Here is a 26,779-nt window from a genome sequence, read left to right on the forward strand (position 1 = left end):
GTAAGTAAAGAAAGTAAGTAAGTATTTTTCCCTCCCCTACAGGCACACCTTTTGAACATCCCAAGCTGGAACTGGAAGGAGGGAGATGATGCCATTTGCCTTGCAGAGCTGAAGCTCGGGTTCATCGCCCAGAGCTGCCTGGCTCAGGGCCTCTCCACCATGCTGGCCAACCTTTTCTCCATGAGATCCTTCATCAAGGTAGCCCAGCTAAGATTCAGCCATCTGTGCACAATGGAAGCTAAAAGTAGTTCAGTTGGCCATAAAGTCTGTAGAGATAATAATGATTATTCCAGATCAGGTTTGTGTGCAGCATCTGGTGAGTGGGTGGGGATAAAAAATTACCCTTTCATGTTTTTTTGTTTTTCTTTCTTTTTTTGCAGTAATGATTTAAACTTGTTTCTTTATTGTAGATTGAGGAGGACACGTGGCAGAAGTATTACCTTGAAGGAGTAGCCAATGAGATGTACACAGAGTACCTGTCCAGTGCCTTTGTGGGTTTATCCTTCCCAGTAATTTGCGAGTAAGTACACTGAAATATTTGTATTCTTTCCTGCTTGTTATAGTTTAGTTTCTCCTTAGATTAAAGTAATTTCCCAAAATTGTTTTTTAAGGCACTTTTGGTGTTTATGTTATTGTTTTATCGAAAGATCTTGTAAGTCAGTTATGTTAGTTTTTTCTCCCTTAATTCTTAAATCAAATATATATTTTTTTATCCTTATAAGTTAGAAGAAACAATAAAAAATCCTTTATTTATGTTGTATTTTAATATTAATTGTTGTATTCTGTTTACAGACTCTGCTACGTGAAGCTAAAGTTACTACTGATAGCTATAGAGTATAAGTCTGATCAAAGGGAAAGCAGGTAAGTCGAGGTTGGTGTGTTAGTGGTGAAAATTTGCTCTTAAGTTGAAGCTATTTTTTTAATCAGCTTCACTGTTTAAATGCAAACAATTTGCTGTACTACACATGAGAAAATGAATTTAATTAGTTTAATTACAAACATCACAGAATTCTCGACACATTAATGCACAAAGTGGCATATGGTTTCTCCAAAGACAGCAGAAGCTTTGTTTTTGTGGTTTCTCTAATGCACTAAGGCTTTCGTGCACACTTCAAGGTTTCACAGTGAATCTACATTCATCAGCTTAATTCAATACACAGAAACCATCCTGCCAAATAAGCTGCAACAACTACTCTTGGCAGCACATGTCACAGCCAGTGATTAGTGCCAAACCTTGTAAATTCTGTGATATAACTTTCTGTTGTGACATCTTTGGTCTGTAAACCCCCTTCTAGCACCCTGATCAATCCTGGAAACCACGTTAAAATGCAGGAAGGGACTTTGGGCTTCTTCATTGCCAGTGATGCCAAAGAAGTAAAGAGGTAATTACAGAGGCCTGAGATTAAAGTGTGTCTAAAAGTTAAGTTTGTTTTTGTCATTGTTGGTATTTTCTTTGCTCTCCATGTCCCACAGGGGTCTCTGTCTCTTTTATTTCAGCTGAGATCAGCACTGTGCTCCCTTCATTTATTTAGATTTAGCCTCTAAGGACCCAGACAGTTTTGTAATCTTTTAAAGTTGATTTAAGCAACAGTTCTAGGAGCGTCTTTGAAAGTTTTTCTTTGGACATTGGCTGCTTTTAACTCAATCACACTGACATATGAAACATCTGAGCATTACAAAAGGAAAGACATAAGTCCAAGGATGAGCCAGTGTTGTGTGACAGAGAACTTAGCATAACTTGGATGTCAGCAATTTAACACCTCTTTTTTTTAAAAAACATTAGGGGCCAGATTCATGATAATATGCACTGACAAAAATCATTCAAACACCTTTTCTTATGCACGTAATTAAAGATGGAGGTGGAAATCGAGCTTGTGCACATCTGCATAATTTTATAATAGATTTTAACATCCCAGTAACTAGCCAGTTGATATCCTTCCCAACAAGTTATCAGCATATTCTGAGTTCACTTTTAACAAAATTTATAAACCCTTTTACCAAAGGAACACACCGACAGCATCTTTCACTTAAAGCTGCTACCACACATCACTTTGTCTCATCACTCAACTTTCCAGAGGAAAAAACTGATAAACTAAAACTATTGGTTGAAGACCTGCTTTCCACATGTTTCAAGCTCAGCAGTACAGGGAAGTCATTTTACATGTGCTTCTTGTTTTTCCTCCACAGAGCTCTGTTTTACTGTAAGGCCTGTCACGATGACATAACTGATCCCAAAAGGATAAAAAAATGTGGATGCAAGAAATGTAAGTAATTACACACAAACACACAGAGTTTTTTTATTCAATATTTCTGCTCAGACTAAACTGAACACAGTTAGCATTAGCCTAGCGGTGTGATGGTGTATTTACATACTGTAGCCATACCAAAGCAGTTTGTTCTTGCAATAATTAGTCATTTTATGAGAACTTGTATATGAAGAAAAGTCAGTAGATTTCTTTCTACAGCCAAAACAAACTGCTACACACTACTTTCCTTGAATAATGTGAACTCCTGCCTTCTTTAAAGTGTCAGTTTACCTATGATACAGCCTCCTGCTTCTTCTCATGTGCATGGTTTGGGTTTTACAAGCAGAAAAATTTTTGTAAAAACTCTTGAAACTCCTGCTTTTCAGGAATTTGGGTGGACTGATATAAGTAATCTTTATATTTAAATCTTTACTTGATATTTAAAGTTATGGTTTTCATATAACATAATAAACACACAGAAGTGAGAAATCAACCTCTGACTGTATGTGAATTCAGTCTTAGTGTTTGTTTTGTGTGTTGGTTGTGTGGATGTTTGTTCTCTGCTTTTTCATACAACGGGCTGTGTTTATTGTTGATAACTTTGTGATGTTAACAGGCATTCAGAGAGGCTGTTAACACCACAGGTTCCTGGATAGCTCACGTGTTTGTAGACTTTGAAAACATCACGTTGCTACTTTGTTGTTGTTCCATTTAGATTCGCTTCAGTTTGTCTCGTAAACTCATTACAACTAACACCTAACCTTCACATTTGATGTATTCTTTTCCTGCTGCTTGGAAACTTGGCACTGTTTCCTTAAAATATAAAAATCACTTAATAGTGACATATTGTGAGTAATGTGTATGAGTTTCACTTCTGAAAACACAGCCTGCTACCTGTACACCTGATCTATGCGACCTGTCTGAATGCATTGTAAATGTTGCATGTACAATGTTCGGGGCTGCCTGGATCCCTCCTAGTTGTTGTGTGCACGTTGCTGTTAACATCAAAACATTCAAAAGAAATCACAAATAATTTAATTGTGGAAATATATGCAAAGCATAGCAAAGTTTTGTTTTACTTTTTTTTCATAGCTAAATATGTGAAAAAATGAATACAGTATCCTTAAAGTTGACTGACTCAGTAACTCTCCAGCTCACCACCAGGTGTCCCCACTGACCTATGAAAAAGAGTTCAAATCCACTAGCATGACAAATGAGGAAGATTTCTCATTTTACAGTGTTCACAAAGAGAATAAATCTTTTTACGCATATACTGAAATGATGTAATTCACAGACTTGACTGCATAGCTTCTCCAAGCAGTGCAGTACATGTTACTTTAGTCAATTCAAATAAATTTGTTGTCTCATTTGTCTTTTCTGGCTTCACAGATTGGTTAAGAGCATAACATTTAATGGTAACTTTTTAAAAAAAAGTTTTCTCATCACATAGAGGGTGAAATCTTGTCCATGTTCTTTTTAATAAGTTATGAGAAATGTTGTTCTTCTGCTGGTGACACAATTCTGAATGACAACCATCCCAGGATTGACCATCCAAAAACAAAAAGGAAGAGATCTGCACACCATTTGTCATCAGTTTCTCTTATTCATCCCAGCAGCAGCCTCCCTGTGTGCCCTGTCTACCTTTGTCCACTCTTCCTCCAGAATGACCCTCCACATTAACCTGCTCTTCCTCTCCTGTTGTCTGAACCCATGACTGTAGCCAAGACGGCCGCCTACAAGAAAATGAGACTGGCATGTTGTTTTGATTGCGGCCGCTCAGAGCGGGACCGCTCATGCATGCCGGTTAATGTGCGTTGTAACTTGGACTCCCCTCAACGGGACATCCCACTCGCTGCTGTCTCTGTTAATGATTGCTCAGCCACATTACGTGCCTGTAAGTTGTCGCCATGACGTGTGCTCTTCAGTGTTTGTAACATGCCCTGTGTTAACTGTCCTGCGTGTCTTCGGCTTGTGTGCTGTCTAGCTCTATCAGCTGTGTTGTCACTGTCATGGATATAGATGTTGCTTTAGCCTTATGATTATGTTCAGTCAGCTGATGATCCCCGCTCTGTGTCGTTACCTTTAGAGGTGACTTCTAGCTGGTGTGACGCATGCTGGTTTACTGTTTTGCTGGTGTTTTTGTTTAGAGAATGTGAATTCACTTTTACCAGATTACTAATGCTAAGTTTTTGTTAAATGTTAAAAGTAATGCTCAGTGACCTCACTAACATATAAGTAAGAGATTAAAACCAGAAACATTTTGCAGAAAAACTCACAATTTAAACTCAGATTTGGAGGCATTGTTGGAGAATTTGTATGTATATTCTCAGATTATTAAAAAAATGTCTCACTGAAGAGCATAATTTAATATTTCTTTAAAAGAAATTAACCAAATAACATCCATTTAATCCAAATATATCACAGTAGCCTGCAGAAATGGATGGACAGGACAGGATTTGAAATGTTTTTACATATAGGTGACACTGAGAATATAATAAAATGGTTTTGAGAATACCCGAGGGGATTTTTTTAAATGATTGCAGTGCTTACTGAGCTTAATGAAGTGGTTTTATCTTATTAAGATGAAAGCTTGAATGAGCAGAGGGGGTAAAATCTATAACACATTTAGAAGAGAAACCCCCATTTGCTGCAGAAATTTTGAGACATAGTTTCTAGCTTTTTGCTTCCCTTGATTAAAATGTATTGCAATGTAATTGTGCAATAAAGATGATTTTTTATGAGGAATAAAAACAGAAACACAATTCTGGTTTGTATTAGATTGGAAAGAAATTAGTTTAACTGAACTGTGTTGCATGGGAATTCCTAATTCAAGTGCGATTTCTCTTTAAAGCCAGAGGGTTTTGTATGATGTATTGCAGCAGGCATGAAGAATGTGTCTGAGGTTGTAGAGCGTTGATACAATTTGCTGGAAAACATTGCAGACTGTCATACAGTTTTAGTGAATGTCTCGGGATCAAAGACTATTCTGTGTATAGTTGAGCATCTCTGGGCGTTTCCACCCCTCAACATGTCTTGCAGGGTTGTGTGCTGTGAGCTTCGCCTGGCTAGCTAAGCTTGAACATAGCTCTAGAGTTGCTGTCGACATAGTGCAGGAGATGCGTGGAGCAAGGCCTTATACAGTCTGACATGGAAATTATGTTTGCATTTTCATTTTTGGAGTGCTACCGGTTGTCATGAAACTCAGCCTGACAGTTCCTAACCATCAGGCAGCTGAGTTCCCCCACCCCTCTGCTATTTTCTCGTTGTGGGACAGATGCTAGCCTGTTAGTCCTGTGACTCCGCTCTCGCCCTCCGATTGCAGGCGACAGATGCCAGGACCAGCAAGGTCCCTGTTTGAACATTGCTGTCACAGTCCTGCCTTAAGCTCAATGTTTGACCTTTATTGTGAGCAAAGGGTTGAAATAAGTCACTAATGAGCAAGTGTAGAATCCGCGGATCCAAAAAGTGATTCAAAAAAGTTCCATGCAGGTTTTCTCAAGCAGGGCTTAGGAATGGAAGTCAAATTTTGGGAAAGACACACACACACACACACACACACACACACACACACACACACACACACACACACACACACACACACACACACACACACACACACACACACACACACACAAATAGTGTAGACAAAATACAGTGTGTCTTGTTATACTTCCCATCTATTGATTTCCATATTTAAATGCATTTAGATATCTGAATAATTTAAAATCCCTTTAAAGTTCGTGTTATTTAAAATGAATAAAGTATTTTATTAAGTAATATTGTAAGGACCTGCCTCATAGAGAAAAATAGTAATTTGATGCTGTCAAATTAGCAGATAATCTTCTTAATACTGACTCAAAGTTAGCTTGATTAAAACTAGGAATATATTTCATGTAGAAACCAGTTCCTGTTACACAGGTGTAACTCTGATAATGATTCAGTGTTTGAAATGAATGATCCCATTGCTGAAAGCCACATAACTAACTGAACTGTGTTTTATTTCTCATTGGTTTGTTCATGTTGTCTTCAAGACGCACCTCTACTTCTTCAGTGCCTTAAAAGAGAAATCACTCTGCCTCCAGTTGTCATTTATAATTTGCTTTCATTACTAGCTGTTTCTCCTTGTAACCTCTCATCCATCTCTTCATTTTTCTCAGCTAAAAATAGCTATAATGGATATATCAAATCAAGTAAGTTTTCATTTCCATGTTTCTCTACTTAGTCACATGTCTCTAACACTTCCAGTTGTGCTTCTCAGCTACCATCACTTAAGTCGTTTCTAACCTGCTGTATTTCACTGTTCAGTCTGTCATCATCCATCACTGTATTTCACATGAAAACATTAGGAAAATGTATCTTTGTGTTTGGTATCAGTTACAGCTCAGCAGCAGATGGTGCTACTGCTTCACACAGAGTAGACACATTAAATCCTTCTATAGTTAAACATGTAGCAGAAACATTTCATATCCATTTAAGGAAGAACTTTGAATGTTTGCAAAGTCGACTTGAGGCATCAAAGATCTGAAAAGAACAAAACAAACAACAGTTGATCTAATACTTTGTCAGTTCTGGTTCAGGCATTAGGCGAGTGTCGACCACTTTAACAGGATCACTGATAGGCAGCAAATCTGCCACATTGTGTTGTCTGGGAGAAGTGCTGCGCATGTTTGACACAGGGCAGATGAAAATACAAGGTCTGAAACAGGGAGGATAATCTGCAAGACAGCTGACTGTTGAAATAATCATCTCCCCTCTCCAGTTTTAGCTCCCAGACATTATTTTAACTAAAGAAGCGTGCCTTTTCTGTTTGTTTTATCTTCACCAGTTTTACCTCCTTGGTAAAAACTAGCAGATAGTGAATTCCTTCCTCCCCACCAGAAGTAAGCTGCATACAGCAGCTTGTGGTTGTTAATTCACACTGTCACCTCCTTGTTCTTGTAGCACAACAATTGCTGAAACACCTGAAAGCATGTTTATTAATTTATGTTTATCATAAATATCAAAGCAAATGTCATATCGAACATATCATTGTTGGTTATATGAAGTGGTTCAGCGACGTTAAATAAGAATGAGATTTTCTTTAATTATTCAGCCATTAGCATTCTTGTGCCAGAAAGAATTATCCCACAAAGCCAGTGATTGTCCTTTAAATATGATAATAGTCACAGGATGTTTTATTCACACAAACTGCAGGTCATAATGAAGTCAGTTTAAATCAATTCTTACCTTGTGTTTCACTGGAAGAATTAAGAGGTTAGTTCATTCAAATCATGAAACTACTCTCTTATTTTCTCTTTTGGATTACTTTAGATGACACAAACTACAAAGAAGAGGTGAAATCATATATTTCCATAAATGATAGCCTTGTCTCATGAGATCTTTTACAGAACAAACCTTCCATGTTTCAGGATAGAAAGAGGAATGTGAGACAACTGTCTTTAAACTTGTGAACCTTATTCGAAAGTTAGATAGACGGTTAAAAACCCACAGAGTTCAGTTAAAAAAATATTGTGTTTTGGGATTTGGGTGAGCCGATACACAAAAAAACAAAATGTCTTTCATTCTACAGTTGCTGATTTTGACTCCTCTTCATTTAGCAGTAAACAACAGCCCCCTAATCCAGTCGTCAGCTTATCAGTACAAGTCAGCTAAACTCAACCACATTTCAGCCAGCGAGATCTGTAAGGGACCCCGCAGCGGAGTTGCTACTGTGTCAGTCCCTTTGGTAAACAACCGCAAGGGGAGCCTGCTTCCCCCCACCCAGCCCTCGGCTCTGAGACTGAGCTTTGTTGGCTCTGGAGACCTGGCCCCGGTCAGCCGGCTACCGGGGATGTCAGAAGAAACCAGCCGTCTCCAGCGGGCACGTAGCCTGCCGGTGAAATACAGATACCACCCCGGTCACTCCAATAACGCCACACTTTGTAGGAGGCAGTGTAAGGCCCACCCGCCCCTCCAACCCCCTAGTCTTGGTGTGTTTGGCAGGCCTGTACTTAACAACAGCACAACCAAAGCATGTGCTTGCCAGCCTGGAGTGGTTGCATGTGCAGCATTCTTTACTAATGACCCAGTATGTGCAGCTGTCAGCTGTGAAACATTAAATATTGAACAGGCCAAGCAAGATGTGAAGGGTCCATGTGTTGGAGCATCCCCCTGCACTGAAGGCCCGTATACTTCAAGATTTTCCATTACGATGTCAGCCTTAGACATGCTCTCAGTACTGGAAACCATGTGTTCATCTGCAGAGGAGCATGATCTTTGAGACTTTATTCATTTTAATGAAAGCTCTTGCAGCTCCTTTGTTGAAAATAAAAAAAAGTAGCAAAGACCTGTTCAAAGCTTGAACCATCAGTAAAAAGATACTCAAGTATATTTTTTATAACCTATAACCAGCTCTTCCTGCTGAATGATGGGTGCCAGGATCATCAAGTAAAACACTTTTCTTGCTGCTTGTGTTTATTTTACTGCCAATTGCCACAGAGTGAAATTGTTTTCTTCAGCAGTCGTATTAGCTTGTTAAAATATTTGCCTGATTACTTTACCCATGGATAAAACCTATCCTTCACTCCATATGAAGAGCTCAGCGTAGTCTGGTGAAGTGATAAAGACAGTGTCCGAGGGGCATCTCAACCATGCATAAATCAGTCTGGCAAGAGGACCAACCTAATTATATGAGCCAAGGGCACCACTCCAAAGAAGAGAGAGACCAGGACTCTAGATGAGATTCAATACTGGCTCAAACTCAGCTTTATTTTGCAATGCTAGATCCTTGACTTTTGCATATTATTACATTAAATAAATGATATTGTGAGAAATTATTAACAAAGAAGCTATCCATTTCAAGGTATGAGTTAAATTAAAATAAAAAACATCATTTAGGTATTATTGGTGCTACATTATCTTAAAGATATAAATGCTGACGTGTATTTAAGCAGCTTTCTGGTTTGGTGTGTGGTGAATAAAACCTTACAGTTTAGCTATTAGCATGTTGGTTGATGATGGCAACATTGCATGTTTGCATCTCCCTTCACATCCATGCAAATTATTTGCTAATGTTTCCCATCTGCATTACCCAAATATTGGACTGTTGTCAGCTACACATTAAAGTATCCTGTCCACTTGATATTTTTCACACAAACTCATTCCACTCTGTCTGTGTATGCATATTTTCCTTTTGAATTCACTTTCAGCTGTGCAGTGTAATCTGTTTACTGCCTTTGATGTGTTTTGGCTAGTTTTTTGATAATTCCATTCTCACAGCGCTACATCTTGTTGCAGTTGAAGAAGACCAACAGTCAGCACTATCGCCCAAAAAGAAGCAACGTAATGGAGGCATGAGGAACTCTCCAAACTCCTCACCCAAGATAATGAGGTAGGACATCAATATCTTGAGTAGAGCATAATAAAGAAACATTTCCTGTGCTCCAGTTTTCATGGAAAACATGTCAGACCTGTGGAGGTGCTTTATGCCACAAGGCTCATGTGACACCCAGAGACTACAACTCTTAAACAAGCCTGGCACTAATGACAGCACCAGCCATTGAGAGAGGCTCTAAAGGATAGATAGCCCAAGGCTATTCATCTATTGTCGGATCTCTCTGAGGTTTTTTCAGCACATAAGGCCACAGATGATATGTATTATCACAATGAAAGGCGAATTCAAATGCTACCTTGCTTTTATCTTGTCTCATGAAATTAAATCAGCGTTTATTGATCTTGACTGGAGATAACACTGTTATTCAACAAGAGCCCATTACAGGAATGATAACAGTAATAGTCATTGGCATTAAGTGCCATGTTATAGAGAAGCCTTGCAACAGTGGGGACCTGCAGCTTGATGTATACAAAGTGGAACTTTACAGATGTAAAATAATTTAAAGTGACAGATGACTTTATATTCCCATCACTAATATGGCTACTATTTGTTTGACATTTGGAAGTCAAATCCTTACGCCTGTAATCTTTAATGCTATAAGATACAGTTCAGATCAGCAATATAAAGTTGTTATAAAAGTGACTTTGTTGTGTTATAAATAAAACTCTTTATAATTATCAGGAGGCATCTCCTTTGATCTGTGGCCTCTGTTTTTTAGGTGGGTGTTTGCCCTTGTTTGATTTACTTCAAAGTGGTGTTCAAGTTGAATCGCTGCAGGTGATTTCCAGACTCTTGGGTAACAAAACCAGGCTTTTCCAGAGCTATAGCCATCAGCTAAATATCAACCCACCAAAGCGATCCATTTACTTGCTAGGCTAATGCAGTGCAATACAGGTGGATGTTATATTCCATTCAGCGCCTGCTGCCTACACGCTAGAGAGAGATTCGCTGTGGTAGCCTAAGGGATACTCTATTGCAACAAGCAGAGAAAAAAAACATCTTGGTGTATACTATATCAAATGTGTTTTTATAGGACCTGCGGCCTCAAGGTCTTTGTAAATAAGTAATGATCAACAGATTGGCTGTGGGTTTTTCAGAGCAAGTCTTTGTCAGTTTGCATGATGGGAGGGTTTTCGAAGACATTTCCAGCAGCTAGTGCTGGTGTAAGCTTTAGTAAACCAGAGCTGTGATGCTGAAATAGAGGATCTACATAATGTGCATGTCTGCTTTCCACTTTATGTCTTTCTCAACAAACATTAGTTCCTCTAGAAGACACCTGGCCTTATGTTCTGCAGTCATGATTTGTGAAGTCTTGTCAAAAGTGTAATAATACACTAAAGTAGTGAATTATGCTGCTGATCATTTGACGCTAAGACGTTTACAGATATGACACTCACCAAGACTTGTGCACTGTGTCATAAAGCAAACCACAAAAGTAGAAGGTGATTATGTGTTTCCAAGAGACAGTTCCATGCGTAGTTCCAGCAAACTATAACGCTTCCTGTCTGGAGCTTAGCAATGATGACCTCACTGAAATTAACACCATTTCCACAGACTCCTTGATGGGTCATAAGACACAACTAACTGTGGGATGTCAAAGCGTTTTTGGTCACATCGAAGTGCCTTGACATACACGTCATGTCTGCTACAGCATTGCTGAGGCAATTGTCGGTGTAGGATAGTGACAGGCCGTCATGGCTGACAGTGAGCGATAGCTATCCTGGCAGAGCTCTGCCTCACCAGTCATCTCCACAAGGACAAACTGAAGTGACAGCAGCTCCACTGAGTGAGTGGTGAAACATTTGACTTTTGATTAAATATTTAGCCAAGGTGTAAAACCTCTAAATGATCTTACTTTTATTAGAACTTAAGCAAAAACTGGTGATATACAAGAACACAGATGGAGTGATGGAGGATGATTCAGGCTTTGATCTGTTCATCTGCCAAACCAACAATTAGAAAAAAAAATGCTTGCATCAGCACTGTTCGTGTCAATTTTTTAATTTTTTTTAGCAATATGTGAAAAAAATTATTCACTAGTTTATACCCCACAGAAATAATGGAATTTAAGCAAGTAAGAGCTGTTTTTACACTTGTAGTGCAACCAGAATATTTTCTATGCAATACTTGGTCCTGAAACAAACAGAATTTAGTAGTTTCATTATTTAATTCATTATGTAAGTTATTTGCCTATAAGCACTCTCAAATGGCATCTAAGAGCAGCTATGCCTGCAATTATTTTTTTTCTATGCTGTTATCTCGAGATCACAAAGCTCTTTTTCACATGATAAGTACATTTTTCTCATTAACTCAAGAAATAAGCTTTTTTTTTCTTGAGATAACCACTTATTAAAACTGGTTATAACAAGATATGTTGTTTTTATTTTCTCAAGATCATAAGATGATCTTGCACCTGATTTAATAGGTAATTGTCCATAGCAGTAAGTTCAGAGATGCATGTGTTATTTTGTTTGTTTCCTGGCAATGGCTTTCCTGATGTCAAGACCTCTTTGTTTGATCACAGCTTTTAGAAAAAATTTCACTTTTATTTTTAAGAATGCAATCCTTGTCGTCAAGCATGGCTGTTTTTGATTTCCATACTTTAGACATGTGACATGTGAAACTGAAACTCTCATTAGTAAAGCAGAAAAAAGGAAAGCTTTTGTCTTTGGTGGTCTTCACTCTGGAATCAAACAGAAAAAAACTAGAAAGAAATAGAAACAGAAGCCATTAACTTGTTAAGTTCGGAGCAGAAAACTCCACAAAGGCAAAAAAAAAAAAAAAAAAAAGTAGAAACAAGTGGTCAAAGTACATCAGTTAACAGGGAGTATCAGCATCGTAATAAACATGTGGCCTATAAATGGGTCATCCAGCCTTGATTTCTTGAAAACATTCAGTCTTTGAATCTTAAAGTAAAGCCAATCTTATTTCTAAAAAAAAAAAACCTTAGATATTATATAAGGATATTCTAAAAACTTAAGTTTAAAAAATCTGTTAAATTCTTCTTCTCTTTTTCTCTCTACTTCTCTCTCTATTTTACAACTGTATTATGAAGTTAATCTAATGTGTATACATTTCATCTAAAGAACAAAAAGGCGTCAATGTTCTTTTTGTTTTGTTTTTTTCTATTGTGGATGTGTGCATAGTTTTTCCGTCCCCCAAGAGTCGCTTTATTTGTGCAAAAGTCTGAATCAGTCAGGCCAGACTTTACCCAGCTAGTTCAACAGAACAAAGTGCTGCTAATGTCAGCATTTTTCTACTTTTCTACATATGGTTTTAAAATGAAATAAAAAAAAACCAAGGGGAGTTATATAATAACATAAAATATTAGTATAAAAAATAGAACTTATAAAATAAATGTTTCACTGTTGACGTTTCACACACGACTACTATTGATAGCAATGTAATAACAGTTGTTGCACAAGTACTGTACTTAAAACTGATAAAATGTTTGCTTTTTAAAGATAATTCACATTTCTCTGCCATGCAGAACTTAATGCAAACACACTTGTGTCTTGTCAAATAAAAGCCACATCAACAGATCAGAATCTAAAAGGTAGAAAGTGGCAGAAAAGACATTTCCTTATCAAGATATGGCTGTTCATGAAAGGACATCCAGGTCTTGCCTCGGGCTATATGAGCCCAAAGGCGAGTTTTTTTCAGTTTCAGTCTCTTGCAGCCCGAGGGATGGTAGATCCAGCTGACACTTTCATGCATACTTAACATGTTACTTAAGGTGGCATTCTTTCAGTGTACTGTCATGGTTTAAAGTGATGCTCCTCTTATGGAGGAGAAGACTTAAAGTATTTCAAAGGTTTTAGACTGAGACAGAAGGCAGCTGTCTGGGTTTTCCAAGGATAACATCTTTAACTGTGATCTGAATCTGACAAAGTCAATTTAGTGTAACAGGAATTAAGTTGGGCTCTGTAGTCACCTGAAGTGCTGGTCTTGTGCACTGGTTGGCAATTTCTGTTCTAATGTTAATTTTTTTTTTGTATTTTTATCCACAGTTTAAGGGAATGAAAGTTTGTTAAACTGCATGCCTTCAAATCACCCTGTCATTGAATTGTGCGATACAAATAAACTTGCCTTGCCTTATAATTAGACAGCAACGATTACACTGATTCAAAATATCATTTGACTCTGATCTTACCAAGACCGGTCCGACCACAAGTAGTCATGTTGCGAGACCTCTTCAGCGGTCAGTGTTGGGTGGGTTGAAGCTTACCACTACACTGAGTGAAATTAGTTTATATAGCGCCGATGGTCTGTTTAAAGATTAATACCCTTCACTTTGGAAAGCAAATACGGTTGGGCAAATTGCTGAAATATTTAAAGTCTGGTCTGTTAAAGCTTTTACCACGCAGCACACAACATCAAAAGCTGTATGCAGTAAGGGGGCGTAATTGCATCTCCTTGCTCCTGCCAGTCAAGGCAGTGTGTTACTGCCATCTCTTTCCGCCTGGTTGCCGATGCTGATGTCACTCTGCTTGATGACATGGCAGTTTTGTTGACATTTCTGCAGATGGCCTCTGACAGCTACGAGCGACGGGGGGGTTAAAAAGGAATAAACATTTTTTTTTCCTTTTTTTTAATACAAGTGATTTATTGGGGAATTTGAGATATTAAGAAAGTCTATTTTTATGAGAAAATTAATAACAAGTGAAGTAAAATACATCTTATCCATAGCTACACCCTGTGATATTCGGTCATTCCTCCCTCTGGTCTTTTTGTTTAATTAGACACGACCCGCTCCTTATCCCAGGCAACGAGCAGATTGAGAGCATGGACGAGAATGTAAAGAAATACGACTCCACAGGGATGTTTCACTGGTGCCCATCCAAAGACATCGAGAAGGTCATCCTGGTGGGTTCTGCTACCTCACTCGGCACACATCATTTGTCCTTGACACTTTTCTCCCTGGTGACAGATGTGTCATGTAACAAAGCACCATCAGAGGTTGACAGGGCACTTAAACACTCTGTAATGAGGTGTTTGACATACCATTTGCAACATTTCTTGTACTAATACATATGCCATTTTTCAAATTACTTTCATGCTATATTGCCATCATTAACTGCATGATGTATTTCACAGGGTGAGCAAGCTGAATGAAAAAAGGAGAAAGCTCTCTGAATGGCTTCTTTTTTCCCCATCCCTGTCTTTTCTTTACAGACCCGGAGTGAAGCAGCCATGACTGTTCTGAGCGGTCATGTTGTTGTGTGCATATTTGGAGACGTCAAGTCAGCATTGATTGGTCTCCGAAACTTCGTAATGCCTCTGAGAGCAAGCAACTTTCACTACCATGAGCTGAAGCACATTGTGTTTGTCGGTTCACTTGAGTATCTAAAGCGGGAGTGGGAAACTCTCCATAATTTCCCCAAAGTCTCCATTCTGCCAGTAAGTAGGGCAAAATAAGCCATTTCTGATATTTGTATATATTCATACATTTCTCATTTGCAGTAAAACATTTATTGAAACTGTTAAAACTTAGCTTAGTTAAAACTTGTATTAGTAAATAAGCTAGCTTGTTCTCCTATTATTATTTTCTTTTTTTCAATATCTAATTAAAAGCTTGATCTCTCATTAATCAAAGAAACATCTACATCTACAGCTGCCACCACATACAGATCTGTTCATCTCTTATGTCACAAAGATGAGATAAATTCTTCCCTTCACTCCTTCTCAAAGGGCACACCGTTGAGCAGGGCAGATCTGAGGGCTGTCAACATCAACCTCTGCGACATGTGTGTCATTCTGTCAGCCAATCAGAACAATATTGACGATGCATCACTACAGGACAAGGAATGCATCTTGGCGTCACTCAACATCAAATCCATGCAGTTTGACGACAGCATTGGGGTCTTGCAGGCCAATTCTCAAGGTAAGGAGCGCCCTATCATAGTTCACTACACTGCCTAGGAGGGACAGGGCCCTGGCACAGAGAATATTCCTCACTGTGCTGCCTAGCTGACCTGTTGTTGCTGCACTTGACAGTAAACCCAACTGATTATTCCTCAGGTTACTGTAACAGCTGGTTTCCTCACAAATCTCATTGGTGGCAACTTGAACAGCACTGGTACACAAACTTTGCCAGGGATTCAAAATAATATTTTTATTTTTCACTATCTTAGACTACTTTGTAAATAATAATGTGTTTAACTTATCAATATTGCATGTTACAGCTTTCTATATGGCACTCAGTTCTCATCAGATGGCCCTCAATAACGGTTGTTGTGTAGCATTAAGAGAAATGCTTTTAGAAACCTTTTGACCTGAAGAGAGGAGGAAAAACCCCTGCCTATTTCATTATTCCTCTAATACATGTATGACCTCACATTCGCCTTAGTCAGCAGTAAGTGATGGATGTCAAAACATGGCCTATGTATAATACATACAGCATCACTGATTTAATGTGCTTACATGTCAGTATGAAGAAAGCAAAAAATGTCAAGTCAATCTGAATTCAATCTTGTGTCACTTAATTTTTCTGTCATGGTTCTGAGCTGTACATGTTTTGTGTGTGTGCGTGCATGCATAAAAGGTTTCTATCTATATGCACACACAATCAAAGGGAAACAAAATGAGCCATGTGTCACATGTATTATATATTGACTAATATTGGTCTTTTATGTGAGTACAGTAAGATTGCACCCAGAAAGTTTCCAGTGGATGAGAATGGAGAAAATAATCCCCATAAATTATTTCTGCTGATGTGCCTGACTGTGTCCTCTGATGATGTAATAAATATTGCATTAACAAGTGCTCCTTATGAAATGTGTCCATTAAGGTTTCACACCACCAGGGATGGACAGATCTTCTCCTGAGAACAGCCCAGTCCACGGATTAGTAAGGCAGACCTCAGTGACGACTGGAGCTAATATTCCCATCATAACAGAACTAGGTATGATTACTGCTTCATATTTATGTCAGATGGTTAGTAATTATACCTAAACTGCAGCATGTGTTTTTTTGTTTTTTTTTATTAAAAGTAAGCTAATAAGAAACTTGTCATTTCTACAATTAGAGGCTGTTGATGCTTTATTAGCAGTACTAAGAGTATAGTCTTAAATGTCTGTTTGTCCCTTCTTGGCATGTAACAGTAACTGTTTTTCCTCAACACTTGTCTAGCACCATTAGCAAAGCAGGGCAAAAAACTGCCTGTGATTTCATTCAGTCAGGATAAAAGCTGTGGGACCAGCATACAAATGATAACTGAGCTGGGTAAGAAGTGCCTCTGTCCTGTACTGCAGTGTTGTTACTGCTGCTGCCTCCATATCAGCTTTCTTTTGATTTCTCTTGCTGCACAAGAGGCTCAGTCCATTCCCATGGCATCACTTTGAGCACATTTTACCCTTGGTTCTGGTTGAAATTGCCTGTCTTGTTTTGGTCCCTTATCTCAAAGCAAAATTTCTCCCTTTTATTTTTCTAAGAATTACAGGGCCTTTGATCCCTTAGAAGTCCTTGTGGCTGTTTTCATAGCATCTTCTGTCGGATCACATTCTCTGGCTCGTGCCCTTCTTTCATCTCAGCCCTGTCGATATGACTGGCATTTATTTCTGTCCTCACAGAAAGCGCAGTTCTCCAACTAAATTTTACATCATTACTTTCTTCCAGCTACTGCATGTGTCTGTGCTCAAAGACATCTTTTAAAGACGGTTCTGGGGCAATGAGATATTTTCATTTGACCTGACATGGAAGTACAAGTAATTGGAAGTTCTTTCTTGGATTTCCAAGACAAACAGCAGCATATTGGGTTTACTGATGCTGACCTTATGAGAGCTTTAAATTGAGGCCTGGAACTTTGACAATATGCATGGTGTCATGAGTGTGCATGAATGGCCTGGATTTGGAATGTGGTAGAAGCCCGTTGGCTACGTGGCTGAATACAAATAATAGACACAGTGTCATTTCAGTTGAATAAAAAGACAAACTTTGTCCAAATTTGGAACAACTGAATTGAAAACATGTCAAATTATAAACATACTCCCAATACAGACCATATCTGCAGCTACTGCCTGTTGTGCATAACCACTGTGTGTCCCTCCTTTTCACACGAATCAATTATTTGCCTGATCCATGCTTTTCAAATCAGAAGCAGTTCCATCAGATCTGGTTTAGTGAGCAGAAAACATACAAGCAGAATTTAAATAATTCATGAACTGCATCTTTGCTCCCCCCCCATAGTAAATGACTCAAACGTTCAGTTCTTGGACCAAGATGATGACGACGACCCCGACACAGAGTTATACCTCACCCAGCCTTTTGCCTGTGGGACAGCCTTCGCAGTCAGCGTGCTGGACTCCTTAATGAGTGCAGTAAGTCAGAAACGATTAAGCTAACAGACAAAACTGTCAATATAATGAGGTTATCATGAAGGCAGTGATCTGAAAATACAGAGATGTCTTATGTTTTGATATCAGCTCAGAGGGAAAATTACCTCCACCGCAGCTAAGAATTTAGTCTAGTTAAAAAAATAAATGACAAGGCTGGAACTTGTATTAGCTATGATGGCTTCATCTGCTTGCCTTTCAGTTTGATTGAGGTTAGAATAAAGCTGCCTTCAAGTGTGCTCCAGTGTAGACAAAGGTAATGCTACCTAATGGACAGCCCTCATCTATCATCTAAGTCAATAGTGTTGTCAGCAGCCAAGGGAGATGTCACTGTGGTGTACAAGCAGGGGGGAAGACAAGAGACTGCAGTGTAAAGGAAAGGGCAGACATTTCCCCTTGCTAAAATCAGCAAACTAATAACTGGAAGGAATTAAAAAAGGGAGTAACTGTACACAGTACTGAAGCTGATTATTTCTTCTTTTTTTTATTTTTAACTTAAGAATAAATGGCATTTATTAACTTGCATTAACTGCATTCTCCATTGTGATGCAGCAGGATTAGATGGTACCACTCAACCCAGCAGGCATTTTAAGAAGATTTGTTTGTGCCTCTGCTTTAATATTCACCCCCTTCTCACTTCATCCCTTCAGACATACTTCAATGATAATATCCTCACCTTGATCCGGACACTGGTAACAGGCGGGGCTACACCAGAGCTGGAGGGGCTGCTGGCAGAGGAGAATGCATTACGAGGCGGCTACAGCACCCCGCAGACCTTGGCGAACAGGGACAGGTGTCGCGTGGCACAGCTGGCCTTGTACGACGGGCCCTTTGCTGACCTCGGGGTAAGTGAGTGGCCTTGTCACCCAGGGGCTGAGGTCATCTCTGTCTTGTTGCATTAAAGAAGCTGCCTTCATTTGAAGCACTCAGACCAACAGAGTTAGTTGTAGTATAAGTCTTAGGAAACAGGTAATCAGCCAAACTGTGATTGTCAGTCAAGTCATTGGTACTGAAGCTGATCCTTCATACAAAAGGGTTGCAGTTAAGGTCCAGTTTTAATAGAAAGTTGCACAGTAACATTTTTGTGCACCTCCTCACAGACCAGTTTGCTGGTGCACAGCTAACAGCTAACAGCTATATGCAAGCATTAACAGCTAAACTACTAGCAGGCCAGAAACATGCCAGATCTGGTGATTTGCAGCAGATTTCCAAGTTCTTTCTGTAATGACCTTCCCAAATGTTTATTCTTATTTTGTCACTACCATGATAGCTTCATGCTATCTCTTATATATATATATATATATATATATATATATATATATATATATATATATATATATATATATATATATATATATATATATATATATATATATATGTGTGTGTGTGTGTTTTAATGTTTTATAGAGGTAGGAGAGATATGAAGGTACTGATAAAAAGTAAATGCAATAAGCTGCAATGGCAACAAAAGCTGCAAAGATATGCTGTACAGAAATCACATGACTTATGACAAACAGGGCAATTACCAAAACTTTAATTTACTCTACCATAATGGGTTGACTGGTGCTTCTTAATTATATCATTAACTTTACACTCTTCCTCTGCAGTCCAGATGAAAAGCACATTTCTAGGATCTAGCTGTCCTAGAACTGTGCTCTAGGACAGCCTTTCCCAAACTGGGGTCCCGACCCCCATAGGGATCCCAAAACAATTTCTGTAGTCACCAGATCATTCTAAAAATATATAAAGTATATATAAAAAACTGCAACTTTAAAGTGCAAGTTATCAGAGCAAGTTGGTGTCCATTACATTGTGTTGCAAATAATGTTAATTGTTTTTTTTTTTTATTTTGATTATTGTCCAGAGAGAGAGAGAGAGAGAGAGAGAGAGAGTCTAAATGATGATACATTTCATTTATAGAGTACTTTTCAAGACATAAAAGATGCTTTATAGCTGACATGTGCTCTGCGGAGTGTTTCCTGTGGCTTTTAAATCTGATTGAGCTTATTCTGGTTTTCTTAACATTTAAGCCCTGGTGTTTACCTATTTATTTATTCGTTTTATTTTCTTTTTTTAAAATCTATTTTTAAAAAAAACGTTACTTTTAAAATTTTTATTACTGTTTTAGAGATTAAGTGTTTTATGCATATCAAGAATTGTGCAGCATTTTGATCAACTCAGGCTGTTTTTAAATGTACCCTGTAAATAAACTTTGACTTTTTGCTGCTGTCTTGCAGGATGGTGGCTGCTATGGTGACCTCTTTTGTAAAGCCCTAAAAACATATAACATGTTGTGTTTTGGTATCTATCGGTTACGAGACGCACATCTAAACACACAAAGCCAGTGCACCAAACGGTGAGTGGGTGACGGTGAGCATTAAAATGCTTAAAACTGGAATTGGCAGGGGGAAAAAATTCTGCACGATATTCAGAACTGGCCTCACATCTGGTCTGTTTTTGCTCTAGGTATGTCATCACCAATCCGCCGTATGCATTTGAGCTGGTGCCCTCAGACCTTATATTCTGCCTGATGCAGTTCGACCACAATGCTGGTCAGTCTCGAACCAGCCTCTCTCACTCTTCACATTCATCCCATTCTTCAAGCAAAAAGAGCTCCTCCGTCCACTCTATCCCAACCACCAACCGCACCAACCGCATCAAAAGCAGGGACTTACGAGACAAACAAAAGTATGTGCCCCTCTAAAGCTCTCTGACTGTCCATGTCTGTGAACAGTGCCTGCCAGCAGTGTTGTCCTGTGTGTCCTTTTTCAGGATCTAAACAGACTGTAACACGTCTGGGTGTCAATGTATGTATGTTCGTCTGAATGTGTACGTTTGTGTCACTTGTATGTCTTAGTTTGCATTTAACAAAACCATCCAGCACTTGGTGTTTTTCTCCCCTCAAACAGGACTGGTCCATTGCACAGGTCAGAATAAGAAAACACCAGAGCTTCTGTCTCTTCTGAGTCCTCCATGCACTGAATTTTTTCTTTGAGTTTCTTTCCATCTTTAAGCTGTTGCTGTTTTTTTTTTCTTTTTTTCATTCTTGTATATTTCTTGGCAACCTTTTTACAAGGGTTGTGACTAGTTCTGTTGCTCTGGAGCAGTGAGGAATGTTTAATATTTATTATTTATTATTTTATTAAATATAATTCAGTTCAAATGTGTACTCCTGTTCACATTATTTACCACCCTCATTATTTTCAACTGTTACTCTCACTTCAGTGCCCTTATCTGCACACCTGCCACAAAACTCTCCAGTTTAAGACAATCCAGTTTTTATTTAAATGTGGGGAAAGAGTCTTGAAAGTGAAATCGATATTATTTTATATGTAATATTTTCCCAATACATTATTCAGGTCAAAGTGTGGCAGTTCCTACTATGTTTAACGTTTAAGACGTATAGTTTTACAGCATTTTCCAGTGTTTAAAGTTTCTTTCTCCAGAGTCTCTTCATCTTTTTCGCATTCCAACTTTTGCTCTACTAAAACTTGCAATTGTTTTACTTTTTCTTTAAAGCTGAACGCTGTTGTACTTGAACTCCACTTTTAAAGTACATGTCTTAAAAGGTCATATAATGTCTTGTCAATGAAATATTGCACATCTTGTCCTCTTAATGCCTTTTTATTTCCATAAAAATGGTATACATTTGATTAAATGTTACTTGCCACCATGAAGTATTAATTATGTCAAAATATTTTGCACGTAGAAGCTGTTACTCTTATTAATAAAGTTACTCCCAGATTATAATAACATTGTCTGGACATGTGAATGTCACCTTTCCCTCTTCTTCATTTGTTAATTCCCCCCTCACCCCAAGAACTTGTAGTCATTTATAGTTACCATTGTTTTTACAAGCAGGGATATTAACAGATATTACAATGGTAACAAAGACTTTACACATGGTTTTGGGATCTAAGCATCCAGTCCACAGCCTTCTCTGCTTGGCTGCACCTATATGTTTTGCTGAAAATGATGACCATATCATATTCATAGTAACATAAAATGTAGAGCATATCCACTCTGTGTATCCCTCCAAACATCTGCAACCAGATGCATCAGTTTCTTTGGCCTCTCATGAGTCCTGTAGATCCGATCAGTTTGAACCAACAGAGTCTTACAAAAGATACCTTAGCTCATTGGCTTATTACATTTTTAGACTCTCTCATTGTCACTGCAACTGGCATCCATGGTTTTGGTTTATACTTAAAGGGAGATGTGGTTTTGGACAAGCCTTTGGCTGTACAATGGATGCAGGAATCATTCTATAAAGGAGGTAATATAATACACTCTTCAGGACCACTTTGTGTGACCAGTTCACAGCACCACCAAAATATGTATCCATAACATAAATCATCTGATTGGATGAAGCTTTGTACAAGCTTTCCATCTTAAGTTTGAAGCCCAGATTATATTAATGCTGGAAACTTGCTATATAGGCAAATAACCTCCATTTATGCCTAGTGTAGCTGTAGACATTAAATCGTCCGATTTTCAAGGAAAACTTTACCACATGAATGCTCAGATGGAGCTTAGTAAGTATCAGCAGATATACTTGGTGCCTATTACCCTGGGCATCTCTCAATAAGATGAGAATTTAAACTCAAGAGTTAATCAAGACATTATACATACAATTTGGGTCTGTCCCCGTTACCTACAATTGCTGGACTGAGCACTTAAGTCTGCTCAGTAACAATGGGTATGTCCTGTATCAGTAAAATGCCAACATGTAACATACCTAACACGTATTTATAGAACTTTTAACCCTAATACATCCTCAAAATGGTGTTCAGAGCTAAAAAAAAAGTTTATAAAGGTACGCAGCACTGCACCATTACAGTTGGGTGGCAGAACAGCCACATGTATCCAGCTGTTGTCAGAGTAAAGTCTAATATTTAATCTTTTCTATATACATTATAGAGCTAATGATCAGTCCTTTAGTATGTGACCCAACAATGGCAAAAAAGTCATTTTTAGGGACGTCTTGATCCAATCTAAAGTACTGGATCGGGCTCCTGCACTTATTGAATGATCCATGTTGGGGTCACTGAGTAGATTTTACGTCTCAATATCTGTTGTGTTTAAGTCAGCTAGCGTAGTAGCATTCAGTGTCAAGTGATTAGCACATGGCTAATCAGAATAGCAACACATGGATACTTTAGAGATGCTAGTTCGCAAACCTTGTTTATAAAAAACACATAATTTAGTTTTATCATTTCTACTTTTGTTTGGTTAGTATTTTGTTTGAAAAAACTTGAAAATTCACACTTAAAGTGTGTAATTTGTGTACAAAGACAGTAAAAGTTTAGGGCTAAGACTGAATTTTAAAAGACTTGGACCAGTAGTGGGGACAAAACAAAACCTTGATCAGGGCAGCTCTCTGTTTTTTGTTAGCATTCGTATAATTTTACATTAAAGTAAATTGACTGTTCACTCACACTGCATGTGTGGGAAATGAGACTTTTTCTAGAGAGACTGACTACAGTTACGGCAGCAGTCAGTTAATGAAAATGATTGTCTAGATAGGAGTACCTAAATATTTTTTGTTATTCAAGTCATTCAAAGGACTTTACACAACTGACAAATGTAAGGAATTTATGAGTATATTCCAGTACTTTTGTTAAATAAATAAATAAATACAGCTGAATGAACATTACAAGTTTTTAATGATTAAAAATCAGTGTTTTCTTTTCAATGAGAAACATTCTTATTCATGATCTTTCACATTTTAAGAATAACAATTAATGAACCAGCAGTTTTGGTAAGTTTAACTACATTAGATAACACATTTGGTTTATTAGCGGCATGCTCCTGTTTGGGTTTTAAATTCCATCTGAAGCATAATTTTTTCCAGCTGCTTCAGCAATAGGCATGGAAACAGTATGGCTGTGTGAAACGCCCCATAGCTTCTAAAAACATAATAATGGCACTTCATGATCTTACATGATCCATTTTTGCTGAGTTGATTAAAACCCATTTAACCTACTTTACATACATATGTATTTTTAATTTTCTTTTGCTTCTGATCATCATGCTGTGCGGTTTTCTGTTATTAATGGTCACATTTCCCATTTAGCTTACATATAGTGTACTACTTTTTTTTCCCAAAGTGCAACAAGGATGAATAGAGTGGGCCAAGGTATGGAAGTGAATGATTATGCATGATGTTAAGCAATGCATTGAACACGGTCATGTACTTGCCGACATTTTGCCCTCTGAATGAAAACCAAGTAGTTTTGACTGCATCAGGGCCGCATGGTTATGACCTAAGTAGCACATCTCACTGTAGGTTTGACTGTAGAATGTGTGTTTGCAACTGAATGGTTTGATTCCACTTCACTTTATCATGCAACTTTTAATGCCTTTTTACTGCCAGTATATACCTGCTGACATATGTGTGAATGCTCTGTAGCACCACAGCCTTATCTCTAAGACATGTTGATGAAATTGCATGACCATGGACATTGCCAAGTGTATGGTTTCACCACTGATACACAATGCCAGACTTCTTTCTTTTGTTAGAAAAGAAAGTTGCATCAAGCCAAATGCCTGAAACTTATCATAAAAACAATTAATATACATATTTTTATTAATAAAATATGTAGTTGGAAGTACTTTTATAACTTCTAATATGTCACAGTAAAGTATGAGAACCAATTTTGTTTAACTGGCGACCTGCATGTTTACTGACCCAACAAAACAGCATGTTTCAACAGCAGTATGATTTATATTAAACACATTTTTGTCCATAAGATGATTGATGTTACAGTTGTAAGAACATGCATATATAATTATATCAAAATCTACAGTCTCTGTAACTAAAATCCTGCATTGGGTCATAAATATATGTCTACTTTTAGATTTATGCTTTTTTTTCTTATCAAAATTATTATTATTTCAATGTCTTCAACCAATGCTTTGAGTTCAAGTAAAACAAACACTGAAATGGTAATTAACCTCCATGTAGCATTAACAGTCTGATGTCCCCTTCCTTTCTTTTTCTCTGTATGATTTTTGGCCTTTTCTCAGAAAAGACATGGTTTACAGATGAGCCAGAGAATACCCACCTGAGGACCATACAGATCAAGCCTGTGAATACTCTCGCCATCAACCAAGTCAGTCAGAATAAATCCACGAGCAGCTTGATTCCACCCATCAGAGAAGCCGAGGATGAGTGCTGAGCTCCAGACTCATGCTGACACCTGGATGCCTGGGACTCCCACAGGAATTATTGTGTAGGTGTCAGTTTGGAACTTGGGATGTCTCATCTAAAAAAATAAACACTGCTTTCTTCCTTCACCTCTAAGCTTATTAAAAACCATGAGGACAATTGTTGTCAAATATTGCCACCACTCACACACTATTAGTTTGCACAGCTTCTCTTTAGGAGTGACCAGACTCCATAACATTGTTTTGTTCCATTTTTGGAGAATGAGGGTCGCTTAATAAGAGCAATTTAGATAACTATTACTACTAAAAGAGGTGATTATCATTACTGGACAAGAGTTGAAAATTATAAAAGTTGCCTTTTTTCTGTCCATGAACAACTATAACCACTGCATTTAATTCACCCTGAGTTGCAGAGTTATTCTGTACAGTGTGTTAAAATGTGTTTTACATTCAGCTGCAGTCCCTACTGCAATGGCATTGCTGGTGACTCTCAGTGATTTCTTTGCCATTTGGAGCTAATTCACAACATTTGTGACAGTTATGATGGCCAGTGTCCATTTGTAAATGGCATTTGGCTCCAGCCTTATCTCTATTAATTTATATTTGTCTTATCTTTGCCTTTTCAAGTTTATAAATGTTTTCATGTTACTCATTTACTCTTTTTTTTTTTTTTTGTCCAAAAACCCCATACATTTCTCCAACGGTTATATTGCTTGGAGGGTTGCTTTCTTTCTTTTAGATCAATAGCCAAATATGATAGAGCTGTTTTGCTGCCAATTTGTCACACCATTTGTAAACAAGACAACAGCCAGCTACTCTGACAGAGCATATTTAAGTCTTTAGGTGAGTTGAATTTGAAAGCCACATATCGCATGAAGTGGGCACCTTTAAGTCCTCCTTTGGCTGTGAGCACTGCCTGACACAGGATTGTCCTGGAGGCCATCACGAAACTTGAATGTACTCCATGACCAATCTTAATGCCATAATCACAGCTTTTTGTAGATACATGAAAAACAGCTCTATCATAAAATTGATGTTGGCTATTTTTGTGTTTAGACTGCACTTTGCTGGTAAACCACTTTGGTGAATGGTTACTTATCTTGCATATCCATAAAGCAAACAATTCACAGCTTTGGTGTAGAGGCACAGGATGCAGAGCATGGTTGATATGAATCATGTCTTATTTAAATAATGGAACATAGCTATATTGGCACTGTTGTCACTTTATGTCAAGATTAATGAGGGGGAAGGAAACAAGGGACTGGGGGTGGGGGGGGGGGGGGGGGGGGGGGGGGGGGGCAGTCCATGTAATTCTCAAACCACAGATGATACATTATAGTCCAGCCTAGGATTCATGATGAATGTCAGAGAAAAAGAAAAGCAAGGAAAAAGCAAAGGTTGTGACAATTTTACTGGCACAGAGAACATCCAATCTGTCCATTTCTGTGTCAGTAATGTGCCAGGCAGTGCTGAAGCCAATGGAGGACTTTATGAAAAAGACCCACTACTGCGAAAAGAGGCTTCTAGTTTAGCTTTCTCGTTATTAGGCTGTAATTTCCTGGAGGTAAATAATTTCAAAGTCTTAAAACCATTTTTGAAATATCCACCACTATTAAAAGCAATGCATTTCTATGTAAATCTGTAAAGCTTAATGTAAA

General features: G+C 38.1%; 1 protein-coding gene across 14 annotated transcripts in view; it reads left to right on the plus strand.

The window, feature by feature from the left end:
- Positions 1-26,573, plus strand: part of LOC121631934 (calcium-activated potassium channel subunit alpha-1-like) — a 97,511-nt gene extending 70,938 nt beyond the window's left edge. For 3 of the 14 annotated variants that reach the window (XM_041973025.1, XM_041973024.1, XM_041973026.1), the window contains 19 exons: positions 43-198; positions 411-520; positions 793-861; positions 1,296-1,382; positions 2,188-2,264; positions 3,967-4,140; positions 6,404-6,436; positions 9,522-9,615; positions 14,361-14,484; positions 14,794-15,018; positions 15,310-15,502; positions 16,409-16,522; positions 16,750-16,842; positions 17,806-17,936; positions 18,602-18,796; positions 20,189-20,307; positions 20,418-20,639; positions 24,062-24,090; positions 24,981-26,573. In XM_041973025.1, coding sequence (XP_041828959.1) covers positions 43-198; positions 411-520; positions 793-861; positions 1,296-1,382; positions 2,188-2,264; positions 3,967-4,140; positions 6,404-6,436; positions 9,522-9,615; positions 14,361-14,484; positions 14,794-15,018; positions 15,310-15,502; positions 16,409-16,522; positions 16,750-16,842; positions 17,806-17,936; positions 18,602-18,796; positions 20,189-20,307; positions 20,418-20,639; positions 24,062-24,090; positions 24,981-25,132 — 2,397 coding nt within the window. In that variant the 3' untranslated portion in view covers positions 25,133-26,573. Of the gene's footprint in view, positions 1-42; positions 199-410; positions 521-792; positions 862-1,295; positions 1,383-2,187; positions 2,265-3,966; positions 4,141-6,403; positions 6,437-9,503; positions 9,616-14,360; positions 14,485-14,793; positions 15,019-15,309; positions 15,503-16,408; positions 16,523-16,749; positions 16,843-17,805; positions 17,937-18,601; positions 18,797-20,188; positions 20,308-20,417; positions 20,640-24,061; positions 24,091-24,980 lie in introns of all 14 variants that reach the window. The other 11 variants (XM_041973035.1, XM_041973036.1, XM_041973027.1 and 8 more) reach the window with 10 other exon arrangements.
- Positions 26,574-26,779: the final 206 nt, after the last annotated feature.

Source organism: Melanotaenia boesemani, chromosome 21, assembly GCF_017639745.1.
Source record: "Melanotaenia boesemani isolate fMelBoe1 chromosome 21, fMelBoe1.pri, whole genome shotgun sequence".
NCBI lineage: Eukaryota > Metazoa > Chordata > Actinopteri > Atheriniformes > Melanotaeniidae > Melanotaenia > Melanotaenia boesemani.